Consider the following 14,204-nt stretch of genomic DNA (forward strand, 5'->3'; position numbering starts at 1 on the left):
TAACTTTGAATTTCTATCTGATATCATTTTGCTTCTTGGATATGTTATTTTAACATTCCTGGTAGCGCACACCTGTGATCAATGAATTATGTCAGTTTTTGTTAGATTAAATTTTTTTATTAATTTTAGAAAGAGATTTCCATTGTGTATATGATTCCGGGTTGACAGTTTTGTTGTTTTCCCAACAACATTTCAGTTTCTCATCTTTTTTTCCTATAATAATTTTTGTAGTTACTGCCAGGAAATCTGGTGTAACGCTTACAACACTGGAATGTAATGCTTACAACATTACAACAGATTTCTTCCTTTAGATCAGTCGTTCTACAGTAGAAGTGAATTTGTGTCTCCACCACCAAAATGGTTCATTCGGCAAAGGTAGAGACATTTTGATGTCACACCTGGAAGGAGATACTGCTCACATCTAGTGCACAGAGGTCAGGATGCCGGTAACCATCCTACCGCTCTCAGCATAGTGCCCAACATCAACCATTTTCCAGTAAAAAAATATTAATAATGCTGATGTTGCAAAGCCCCACTTGATGTGTAACGACTCTTCCTTTCATATTTTCTCTTTTACTTTTTTTCCTTCACCACGAGTGTGATGTGACGTGATGTGATGTGTGTGTGAATTCTGCTTAGTTCTAAGATCTTGAATCTATGGCTTGGTGTCTTTTGTTAACTTCAGAAAATTGTTAGTCATTATATTTAAACATATTCTCTTTGGCTTAACTTTATCTTAAAAAAAAAAAAAACCTCAGAGTTTCCAATTACAGTTATTTTGATTATTTGATATTGTTACACAGATTTTAGATGTGTTCTTTTTTTCTCTTTGTGTCTAATTTTGAGCATTTTATACTGATTGATCTTTAATTTCACTAATATATTACTCAGCTATGTTGAGACTACTCTCATACCCCTTAAATAATTCTTTATTACTTTCTTACTGTAATTTCTAGCTGTTTTACTGATTCAGTTTTATATTTTCCACGACTTTGCTGAAATTCACTATTTATGCATGTGGTCTATCTTTTCCAATAGAGCCCCTAACAATCATAGTTATTCTATATTGCCTGTATAATATTTCTAATGTCTAGGCTATATCCGAATCTGGTTCTGTTTATTTGTTTTCTTACAGTGAGTTGTTCTCCCCTACATATATGTTCTCCCACATAATTTTTGTTAAAGATTGATATTATTTGTAGAACAATAGATGCTGAGTAAATCACATTAAATGTGTAGAGTTGAGCTGGGCTTCGATTCTGTTGATACTATGGTTATATTAATGCACCACAAGTTACAGATTCCTCTAATGTAACCTTATATTTCAGTAGGACACTGATTTGTCAGAGATTCTGGATGCCTAATTTACCTAAGCTTTAAGTCTTCCCTTTGCTACTTCAGAAAGAAACTATCTTCAGGTTCTTCCCCAACCCCTAGCAAATAAACTTCTCAGAAACTGAGTAAGTGAATCTCTAATGACTGAATATCAATTCCACTTGGATATAGGGAGATTTTACCAAGTTTGCTTTCACCAACAAATAAAAGTGACATAATTATATATAGTCAATTATTTAAATAACTGATGATAAGGATTCATGAGAATTTTGACATATGTGAGTGATATTAAAAATATATACATATATCTCAAATGGGCCGGGTGTGGTGGCTCACGCCTGTAATCCTATCACTTTGGGAGGCCAAAGAGGGCAGATCAGGAGGTCAGATGTTCGAGACCAGTCTGGCCAACATAGTGAAACCCCATTTCTACTAAAAATACAAAAAAAAAAAAAACAGGTGTGGTGTTGTGCACCTGTATCCCAGCTACTCTGGAGGCTGAGGCAGGAGAAGTGAGTGAACTTGGGAGGTTGCAGTGAGCTGAGATCACACCATTGCATTCCAGCATGGGTGACAGTGCCAGTCTCCATCTCAAGAAAGAACAACAACAACACAATTCCTTTCTGATCTTCATTTCAATGTGACTAAACATCGTAATCTCAATGGACAAGAAAAATGTTTTTTATAAAATTCAATATCTCTTCTTAGGCATTCAGTTCCCTAGGCATTGAAAGAGCATACCTCAGAATAATAAGAGTCATCTGTGAAAAATTCACAGCCAACATCATACTGAATGGGCGAAACCTAGAAGCATTACCCTTGAGAACTTGAATTAGAAAAGGATGCAAACCCTCACCATTCTTATTCAGCATCATAGTGGAAGTCATAACCATAGCAATCGGGTAGGAGAAATAAATAAAAGACATTTATATAGGAAATGAAAAAGTCAGATTATCTCTTTTGGATAACAATAGGATTCTGTACCTAGAAAACCCTAAAGACTCTGCTAAAGGCTTCTAGAAGTGATAAACTACTTCAATAAAGTTTCAGAATACAAAATCAATATACAAAAATTAGTAGTGGTTACATGCACCAGCAACATTCAAGCTGAGAGCCAAATCAAGAGTGTAATACTAGGCAGTGAAGTACCTAGAAATACATCCAACAAAGGAGGTGAAAATCTCTACAGGGAGAACTACAAAACACTGCTGAAAGAGATTAGAGATGACACAACAAACTGGAAAACAGTCTATGCTTATCAATTGGAAGAATCAATAACATCAAAATGGCCACACCGCCCAAAGCAATTTACAGATTCAACACAATTCCTTTTAAACTACTAACATCATTTTTCTTCCACAAAATTAGAAAAAATCTATTCTAAAATCCATAAGCAAAACAAAAAATCCAGAGTCATAACATTACCCCAACTTCAAACTATGCCAAAAGACTACAGTAACCAAAACAATATGGTACTGCTACAAAAACAGATACACAGACTAAAAGAACAGAAGAGAGAACCCAGAAATAAAGCCACCCACCTACAACCATCTGATTTTTGACAAAGTCAACAAAAATAAGCAATGGTATAAGAACTCCCAGTTCACTAAATAGTGCTGAAATAACTGGCTAGCCATATGCCAGAGAATGAAACTGGACCACTTCCTGTCACCATCTACAAAAATTAACTCAATATAGACTAAGGACTTAAATTTNGTGAGACAAGGGACCGGATAGAAAAGAGGTTAAAAATACATGTAATTTTTGGTAACAGTTTAAGTTTTTGTATGGGTAATAAATTTACACATATTTGTTATATTAGTTAAATAAATGTAAAAAGCAATAACATAAAATAAATAAAAGATGATAAAATTGTTTAGAAATAGGTAAATTCTGCTGTTAAAATTTTATTATAAGAACTGGTTCCTTCTAATTATCTGTTGACTCTGCTTCCTTCTGTATTGGCTTTTTTAAACTCATGGTAAGATTATAAGCAGGGGTCCTGTATCTGTACTCTCAGCAACTCTATTAGGAATAAGAAAATGACTTCTCTCAATAGTCCAGAAAAATGTGTTGACTTTGCATTTGTTTGCTAATAGTGCTTCAATCCAATCATTAACTCCTAGGGGACTTGTTTTATAATCAATCTAGTAAGAGTCATATTCACACACTTGGGAAGAAATAACACAATCCAAACATTACACAAATATGCTGAAAATGGCAAAGTTATGGCTACTTAGAGGAAAATGAGAGTTCAGAGCCCACCGAGACAGTTTCTACAACTTGACATTAGTGTTCTTATGAGGCAGGCAGGATGCATCTGCAAAAGTATTTAGATATTGTACAGAAAAACAACAAATAACCACCAAAGATTGCATGTTTTCTCCTTATTGAGACTACACTCCATATTATATTATGAAAACTAGTGCACTCTAGAATAGGTGCTGAAATAGAATAGATGTTGAAAATCCTGACACTTTCAACATCTCATTTGGTGTGTTGATTATAAGTGCTAAGTCGTATCAGTGAAAGAGATTTCTACTGCAGCATTTGATGTATCTCAAGTCCCAACCTCACTTACATTGCTGTTCTTTTAAATGAGTAGTTTTAGTGTAGTTCAGAAAGAATCTTTTATTTACATCCTTAACTGTCGTATGGGTAATTTTACAGAAAAGTTAATTATAAACTATTACCCAAGTTCTCTTCCAATGTGGTTTCATTTGTCATATTTATTAATTTACTTAATAAATATGCAATTGATTATTTAATGCCGACTATTAATTGTCATTTTCAACATTTTCTTAGGGTAGATAAGTGAGCAACCCGGGCAAGCTGCTTAACTTCTGTAAGTTTCAGTTTTCATTCAGTTTTATTACTTACTTCATGGAATAGTTATGGGGATTAAAAGATCAAACTTTTACAAAGTGATAAACAGAGCCTAGTATATAAAAAGCATTCAATATATATTTGGTAGAATAAAATTATGTTAATAAAAACGTGTGTAATGAGTGCTATTTTACTAACTTGAGTTAATAAAACAAATAGAAATGAAGTTGAAAAAAGTGAGATTAAGTTCTTGGTGTGCATATTAATCCTCAGACCACTTGCTATGAATATGAGGGTTCTCGGAGGGAGATGTCTATATCCCACAGAGTAGAACCTCTTGTTTTAAGACATCATACTTCCTTTCCTACATACTACTTGCAAATAAATTATACATGTATTATTGAAGCTAGAAAAATTCGTTTCCCAATGCCAGGAGGGGCAACTTTAAATCACCGGTGGGAGCAGAAGTATTTCTTGGTGATCCACATCTTCTTTAACCAATGACTTTCTGTTTTCTCTCACTCTCTCCACCATCCATTTGTATTTTTCCTATTTTTCCCTCGTATCTTTGGCGTGCTTGAGGCACCTCCACATCCTCATTTGTATCTAATTAATGAGTATGAGGAAGATCAACTTACTGTTCGTGTAGGCTAAATAGACAAACCAAAAGTTAAATTTATTACAACATTGGAATTGATTTCAATTTGCAAAATAAGGGAAACTTTAGGGAATAATATTGTCTAGGATGCTAAAACCTTTTATCATGTCTTGAAGTACTCCCTCTGAAATGCAGGAAAAAAGTTTTTTCCCAACATTCCATGGGAAGGCTGCTTTCAAAAAGAGATAATCTCGACACTAATTTAGAGAAAGGAACAGGAAAAAAAAAATGAATATTCAACTGTTTTCAAGGTTTAATGTTAACATATGAAATAAATATAATAAAATACAGTATTTGGAATAAAACAATCTTTTGAATTCAACAAATACAAGCCTGAACTGGTAAAAGCTTGGCCTGAGCAAATCAGAAGACAAGAGTGGTTCAGGAACAAATGGATAGTTCTGACTCTCATATGACTCATCTCTGTTAAATCAATGCCTCTTCCTCAAGTCACACATATGGCCTCACCGGGAAGCCTCTGGGATCATCTGACAGAGGAGGAAAGGATTCTGGTCAGGTTCACATACAAGTCACCACAGTACATTGACATTAACCTAAAAGGACATCCCAGCCCTAAATGGTGGCCTTAAAGGTATGTAGCGTAGAGAATTTCTGCTAATGGACAAAACCCTGAATAATATTCTTGGTTTCAACTTTGTGTAGAAGGGGAAGAGTCCTGGGTAATAAATATACATTGACTGGAGGCAGTGGTAAATGCCTAGTTTGTTGATAAAGTGCCTGGAAGATCAGAAGACTGGACCAAGTAATCTGGAAAAGAGTTATGTGAATAGACCTATTGAAGTTAGACCTAACTTGAAAGCATGTACAAGAGAACAGGCTTTAACTATCCAGATGATGAGGATGAACTGTGCTCTGACATGGTCCGTCCCTAAGGATATTCCAGTGATAGCACAATGAGCCCATGAACAGAGAGTCTATACTGGCAAGGATGTTTTATGCCTGGGCTCAGCGACACGAGCTCCCTACCATAAATGCTCATCTGCCGTCTGCCCGCTCTGAGTGTCCAACATGCCAGTAACAGAATCCATGCCTGAGCACTCAATGTGATGCCTGTCTCTGGGAAAATATTCATGTGCCTGATAGCGTGTTAATTATATAAAACCTCTTCCACCCTGAAAGTGAAAGCAATTGGTCCTAATCAGAAACAATAGACACTGTAGATGCAGATTTGTCTTCCATCTCCATAGTACCTTCATCTACACCAACATTTGACAGCTTGCAGACGGACTGACACATTGACATAATATCCATTAAAGATTGCCTAGGACCTGGTACCTATTTTGGGGCAAAGGAGATATAAAATGTTCTCATGATCTCAGAATTCACTGATCTTCCTGTATAGCCCATCACCCATAAGTATCTAGCTTCATAGAAGAGGGGAAAGGACTGGTAAACGCTCAATCAAGGGACTAGCTAGAAGTCAGCTCTGGAGGAGACAGGATGCTCGTTTCAGGATTCAGCGTATGCATTGAATGCTGACCCGATGCCTGGTACGCGGTGTGGAGTCCCCATTTGCCTGCCATATACGTCATTCTGAGATTCAAGGGGTGAAAGTAGAGTGTTTTCTAATTTTTGCACTCCCAGAAACTCACTTTCTTAGTCTTCAGATTCACGAGGACCAAAGCCCTGGTTTCTAGAGAGAAAAACATATTTTCCAGGAACACAGCAGGAACCACTATTTTGTGCTCCTTATGCAAATGGACCAGCAGGAAAAAAAAAAAATAGTTACTATTTTGGCTAGAGTACTTGATTCTGGTTATCATGAGTGGCTAGTGTTGTCATAATGGATTAGGACAGAGATGATTGTATCCAGAACACAGAGAAGGTAGTGGAATCTCTCTTAGCACTTGCACACCAGGGATAACTGTAACTGGACAATTGCAGCAACTACAGTAAATAAGAACAAGGCAACTAGGGATCAAACTCTTATATAATGCTTTCAGTCACCCCACAGGGTAGACAACCTAAACCAACTGAAGTGCTGGCCAAGGGCGAAAGAAATCAAGGGTGAGAAAATGGGTGCTGGAAGAGGAAGATGTTCTCTATCAGCTATGGTTCTGGGAATTGCTGCAACATTAAGGAAGTTATCTCAGTTGTGTTTTTCTTTAGGTCTAGTTCGGAAAACAGAACTGGTCACAATCCTAAGGACATTCTCGATTACTACCTCCCAGTCTCTGGCCACATACTCAATCAGTTGCGAACCCTGGATGTTACCTCGTTCATCTCACCCTCTCACACTGCCGGCCGCTTTGACCTTCCCTGGGATAGGACTGTTTTCTGGCATGGTCTCCAGTGTGCCTGCTGTGGCGACAGCATCCACGTCCAATCTGACTAGACCCTGGGGTTTCATTTGTAAGTGCTGTCGTGGAGAGACGGTCAGATCATATTATTCTCTAAAGGAAAGAGTTACGTGTCAATGTTTATACTATTCCTTTCTGTGACTACAAACATAACATAAAATAGAAATTATAAGTGAATATAGGTAAAAAATTATTTTTAATGGAAGGAATCATAAGAAACTGCTAACAATGGTGTGTTTCTAAGAAAAGATAGGAAAGTGATTATTATGCTTTTTCTTTCAGTTTTTACATTGTTGAACTGTTCGAGTTTTCAGACAGTTCAGTATGCATGTGTTCCTTTATATATTCATGTAAATAAGACATCTGTATGGTAATATTATGCAACTTTTCATTTTCTTCTTTTCTTTTGTCATTGTGTTATGACAAAAGCTAATAAGTGCATATTTTAAAAAATAAAATTTCTGTTAAACTTAGTAAACTGTCCACAAAAACGTATTTCCTTTGTCGTCTGCATTGTCGCTAAAATAAGAGTAAAATAGAAATTATATGTTAATCCACAATGACAAAAAAGCAGGCAGGAAATACCGGCTGGTGAAAGATTGTCACACATTTTTTTGAAAAATAGAGAACAGTGTTACCAGGTAGTTGACTCAGTGTTGTGGGGGAAGTTACAGCCATCTGAGCAAGGACGGAGAAAACTAGCAAGTTAGTTCACCTGCAAAACTGAGATGCTAAATGCTTGTAGCATATGATTCTACAGAATGTAGGAGTGAAACATACATTGTATTACATGAAAATTATTTTATTTCCACGGGCCATTTTCTACACAGCCAGGTAAGAATTCCTCTATATTATTTCACAAAAGATTGGAGGTTTATTCTTTTGAAAGACTGAGCTAAATAATTCCTGGAATTAATGTGGGGGACAGTGATGAAACATGCACGTACAAGGATAAGTGAAATCTACGCTGTGAACTATGGGGCCTTTTCCTCTCGCTGCTCCCAGGATGTCAGCAGCCAGCACACATTACAATTTTATCAATTCCCCACCACTCTATACATAGCCTCAGCAGCAGGGTAAAGGATTTTTTTTTAGGAGGGAATATATGAGTCATACTATAGTGCCTGACACCTCAAAAATTAAGCCCATAAATATGCAAACACTGCCCACACATTTGGGAATGCTAAATTTTTTAAAATTTATTTCCTCCACTTTAAACATAGGGTGAGTTTCTGCTTTCAGGGATATGACGGCAAGACCAGTGAATGGCAAGATAGGGTAATCGAAACCGGTCCCCAATGGAAAGCCAGGAGGAATTGCTCTTCTGCATATTTGTGATTCTATGTTTAATAATGTTTCTCTGTCATAGATATTTCAGGAAGTTATCTAATTATGAAATATTAGAAAAATGCGATAATAATGACAAATAATACCTTACTCTTTTGAATGTGTTATTCTCTCATTTTTCCACTCCAAATCCCATGACATTGTTATTATCGCCTTCATTGCACAGATGAGTTAAGCAACGCTGAGAAATCTTAAGATCATCTAGCTTAAATTATTAAGTCCAACTTTTTCCCTTTAGCCTCCAAGAAAACATTTCTGCCCCAAAGTTTCTTCATCGCATTCTTTACCTCTGCATTTCTCAGCGTATAAATCAGAGGATTTAACATGGGAGTGATAATGGTGTAAAATACAGCCACCATCTTATCCTCTGAAAAGGTGGTATCAGGGCGCATGTACATAAACGTACAGGGGCCGAAAAAGATAATGACCACGGCAATGTGGGAGCCACAGGTGGAGAGGGCTTTGCGCCTGCCTTCTGCTGACTGCTTTCTCAGGGAAACCAGGATGATGCTGTAGGAGATTAGCAAGATAACAAAACTCCCCAGAGCAATGGTACCGCTGTTGACTGTCACAACAACACCAACAATGTACGTGTCTGTGCAGGCAAGTTTCAACACAGGGTGAACATCACAAAAGTAGTGATCTATCTCATTGGGTCCACAAAAGGGTAGCTGGACTACCAGAGCCACTTGGATAATGGAGTGTAAGAACCCACCTACCCATGTCCCTAATAACATCTTATTGCATCTCTCCTGGTCCATGATGGTCGTATAATGTAGGGGTTTACAGATAGCCACATAGCGATCATAGGCCATCACAGTGAGGATGAAGATCTCAGTGCAACCAAAGAAATGTACTCCAAAGAGCTGCAACATGCACCCCACATAGGAGATGGTTTTGTCCTTTGCTAACAGGTCAACAATCATCTTGGGAGCTGTGACTGAAGAGTAACAAATGTCCACCAAAGACAAGAAGCTGAGAAAGAAATACATGGGTGACTTAAACAGACTGTTCAGGCAAACTGTCAGCATGATGAGGAGATTTCCCAGAAGAATGATTATGTAGAAGACAGAAAATACCACGAAACAAACTTTCTCAATCTCTGGGTTCTGAGAAAGACCCCAGAAAATGAATTCAGTTACGTTGTTTATATTTTCCATGGAACGAGTCAAGTTCTTAGGAGACAATTAAATTACCTGAAAAAAAGAAAACATAAAAAGGACTATATTTCTTCTATTTCTAGCACAGAACCAATGGAAAATAACAGTAGTTGAAAATAGGAAAAAATGCTGATTGGCATGCATACTTAACGAAATTGAAGTGCATCTGTTTTGATCATCTTACCTCAAGATTAAATCACATTCATTCACTTCAGGTGAGAAAGCAAAATCCAGAGAGAGAAAGTAAAACCCCCAGTCTCATATATATGTTATCATATGCCTCTCTTCTCTCACCTTTTATTAATGTTTATTTAGCTGTTTCTAAACGTTATTTAGTTTTTATTTTGTACAAGATATTGAGTTTTGAAACAACTTCTGTATTTTGGGATGTGGTCACATCTATGTTATCTATCGGCAAACATTTGGAAATGTTTGCTTTATTTTAGACCCATAAGTGAAACATATCCACATTTCACCTTTTGAATATTGCCATGCCTGATTATCACATCCACTCACAAATACTCTGCAATTTCTCTGCAAGTGTATCCACTCATGGGCTTTGTAAGTTCTTCTCGTGAAACTCTATTGTACACACGTCTGCACCTCCGCCAATGTGGTCTCGAGCCCTGATAGTCAAGATGTTGTGTGACATAATAGAAAGAAGAGCAAAATTACACAAACTTGATTCTAAAATGACAGTGCTGTAACCCCAGGTAAATTATTTAACTTAATAGAAATTCTCTTATCCCATTTGTGAAATAACAGTTTCAATTTCACTACTACATATCATATTAATGGTTATTTCAACCATGAAATTAAATCACTTCTGTCAGTATGAAATATTCATAAAACCCTGATAGGAAGGCAGAGAGAAGGTAAAGCAATAAAAGAAACTTTTAGAGAGAAAGCAAGACCTGGTTGATTTGAAAGGAGGTGGAGTGAAGTCTTACGTAATTTCTCCATGTACAAACTCAGAATACTTTAGGATTTTCCAGGACTGACTTTGCTTTGTATTTTAAACATTTGTCTATCAACTGAAACAAAGAAAATGGGTGTAAAAAAGAGAAGACTGTCCCTTAATGTCAACATTGCTTCATACATCTTTCTAATCTTTCAAGTTTTATTCGGGTTGTATTTATTCTCCCAGTTTGGTTGATTTATAGTTCTGGAAGAGATCATCACTGAATGATAATTTTGATGGGTTTAGGAAAATCGCAACATTTATTTAAATAGATGAATGTTCAGTGGTGAAATTTCAGGCACTACAATGGGGTCGTTGGTATGTTTGGATGGAAAAGGGCATGTGGAATAGTTTTGATTAAAGGAGCTTTTAGGACTGTTTCTCAAATCAACCACAGATATAAGTGATTCCTCCAATTACAGGTTGTCTAGCAGAGACCTGTAGATCCTCTCAAGATCCACCCAGCTGAATGCTGACAACACCTACTGAACTCTGTGCTCTCGGCTATCCCTGTGCAGTGACATTGTGGCTAACACTTCCAGCTTTTGGGAAACTACAGGGCTGTGTTTCTTCAGGTATTCATGTTAGAGTTGGCACAGTATTCATTACAGGCGTGCCATCTCTTGTGCATTACAAAATAATGATTATAAACGTAATAGTAATAATATGATTTAGGTACAGACTGACGCACATTCCCTGCTTTTACATACTCATTCCTCTTCAGTTTTCCTGCTGAATTAAAAGAAATATACTATCCTCCACTAAGAGAACCCTTCAACTTAAGGAAGCTCACATCATAGCAGTTTTGGGCAACAATTATTTATGTTGCTTGGCTCTCATCTACAAGAAACTGGGCTTTTGCACACAAGCCTGAGGATTTTTCCTCTACTGTCCATATCACAATGTTCTAGAGGAATTTTTTTTCATTCACCAAGATATTTTATTAAGGGACTAATTTATCTTGATTGCAGGATTGAGATTTAAAGTTCCATTTATCAGAATGTGCATCCTAGTAAAGGCTGCTAACCTGAATCATGGCCTCTCTTGACTCCGACTGATGCAGTAGCATCTTGCTGTTTATCTCAAGCCAATATCCATCGCAAGGATGCCTTCCTCCTTTTACTGAGTATTTTGGGCATAATGACTCACTTTCCTTTGAAATTATTGACATTTTCTTATTCATATCCATCCTACCCTACCTCATAGTCATGTTTAGGTGCATGTTATTATCTCCACTATCATCGTTGTAATAATTTGGTTATCTCTGTATTTCAAAGAACAATCTCTATCAATTATATTACAAATGTTCAAAATCTAACAATTTAATTATCTTTTTCCACAAATATTCTGTATTTAGTTTAAAAAAAAAAAACTCACCAGTATTTTCCTGAGCTTGAGTTCACTTTATGTTTCTATCTCTTCTTGAGTTAATTTGGGTGCAGCTGCGCAAAGCAAAGTAACAGTGATGCCTGAGGAATTCCTTTGTGAATAATTAGTACCAGAAAATACCTGACCCCCCAAACTGAAAGGCTGGTAGAAATCAGTCTTTGTTGTTCCTGGTTTTGTCACCTAATGATATCTGCCATTTCACAGGGTCTCTGGCAATAAATGCTCTTTTCTCTATTCTTATAGGTCTATTTAAAGAGGAAGATGCAAAATGATAAATGACCTTGGAGACAGCTTTTCCCCAAAGTCTTCCTCCATAGTCAAAATCAAATTGCAACCCTACCAATGAACTTTAATTCTAGTGTCTGTTCAATGTTTTAAAATTAAATTTTAAAAATTATTGCTAAATACAAAAACCGATCAATTCTCATATTAATGACTGTGGCCCTAATCCAAAGCAATTCAGCAAAGAGAAGTAATAATTTTATCATTCTAAACCTTGTTTTTTGAATTAATATGCTTTATTATATGCATTAAATAGTCCATATTTGATATAACATATTAAGATATCTGTTTTATGTTATTTATTGAATTGTAATTGTTCTTTCTTGAAAGCTATATTTTAATACAAAATAGTATATTCGATTGTGCTATTTGGGAACATTGCTTTTCTTCTTAATTGATTCTATGCTGATTTATGGAGAAATAGGTGGGATAAGGTTCATGTTTGGCCTATGCTTGGAGTAAGTATGGGTTGAATTTAATTCATTTACTTTTATATTGTAAATCCTTAAGGTTGACTCACGAAAACTAATAATAATCTTGCTTTTTCTCTTCCTATTCCTATTAGTTTCTTTCCCCATGCTTGACTTTTTACTTTACTCTTCTTACCTTATCTCACATTTTTCTTTATTTCGAACAACATCCAAAATGTCAAAGAGATCCTGCTTACATTTTCACTATCTGGAGTTAGCAGAAGAAATGAGTGAAACATTAAGAGCAGGAAGTAAAAAAGCAATTAGGCACAGGTTTGTGGAAACATTCATCATGATTAAGCTAGTGTGTTAGTTTCCTGTTGCTACTGCAACAAATTACTACAAGCTTAGTGACTTAATACAAAGTCAGTATTTCACATTTCTGCAGGTGAGAAGTCCAAAATGAGGCTCACTGGGCTAAAATCAAGGCATTGTAATGGATAAATCCTTCTGAAGTCTGTAGGGGAAAACTCATTCCCTTAATTCTTCCAGTTTCTAGAATCTACCTGCTTCCTTATGACTCCTTTCCTTCATCTCTAAAGCGGGCAGTGTAGCATCGTCAAATCTAACTTCTGCTTCACTTTCCTACTTTAAATAAACCTTGTGAATACATTGAGCCCACATGGAAGTGCAAGATAACATCTTTGTTTTAAGGTCCACTTATTGGCAAACTTAATTTTTATCTACAACCTTTATCACCTTATCCTGTAACAAAATATATTGATAAGTTCTGAGGACTAAGATGCGAACATCTTTGGGGAATCCCTATTCTGCTACTCAGTTACTTAGATGAGTAAAATTATCTATTTTAAGGTAATTTTTGTAAAGGGTATAAAACCCAGATCTAGATTGGGGTGTGAATTATTCGATGCTGATGAAGAATTTATTTGTGGCAGGTTAATTATAATGAATTATTCTGTGGAAGAATTAACTATAAAATATGATAAATTCCTTTGATTTAGTTGTTGACTATACTGTTCTATATATGTCTGTTAATCCTGCTTTGGATCATTTGATGGTTTTGGATCAAATTCTGTCTATCCTTCTCTATCCATGTGAAGTTAGAATTTGTAAATGTTTCTATCTTGCAAATTCCATTAATATTTAATTATTTAAAACATAATAATCAATATTGCTTCCAATGCTAACATATTTGCCTGCTTTATCCTTTTCATGCTTTCAGTTTCACTTTTGTGTGTATGTGTAATCAATGGTTTAGGTGCATCTTCTGTGAAAGCACATTTGACAAACTGTATTTTAAACCTTTATGATAATTTTCATTATTCTGTTGAAGAATTTACTTCATTTTGTTAATTTTGTTCTAACTTGTATATTTTAATTGGCTTGTTTGATCATTTTTTGCTTTTATTTTTGTTTCTGACCAATTTTTATGTTTCCTTCCTATTTTCTTGCCTTTTATTTGGAATGATATTGTTTCTTTTTAAAAATACATCC

The 14,204-nt window shown here is 35.9% G+C and overlaps 1 protein-coding gene across 1 annotated transcript; it reads right to left on the bottom strand.

Annotated features, from left to right (window-relative positions):
• Positions 1 to 8,693: 8,693 nt before the first annotated feature.
• On the bottom strand, positions 8,694 to 9,647 carry LOC112607385 (olfactory receptor 4S2). The gene has a single exon (XM_025358502.1). The coding sequence runs from the start codon at positions 9,645 to 9,647 to the stop codon at positions 8,694 to 8,696; it is 954 nt and encodes a 317-aa protein (XP_025214287.1).
• Between the last annotated feature and the right edge of the window lie 4,557 nt (positions 9,648 to 14,204).

Source organism: Theropithecus gelada, chromosome 14 (assembly GCF_003255815.1).
Source record: "Theropithecus gelada isolate Dixy chromosome 14, Tgel_1.0, whole genome shotgun sequence".
In the NCBI taxonomy this organism is placed as follows: domain Eukaryota; kingdom Metazoa; phylum Chordata; class Mammalia; order Primates; family Cercopithecidae; genus Theropithecus; species Theropithecus gelada.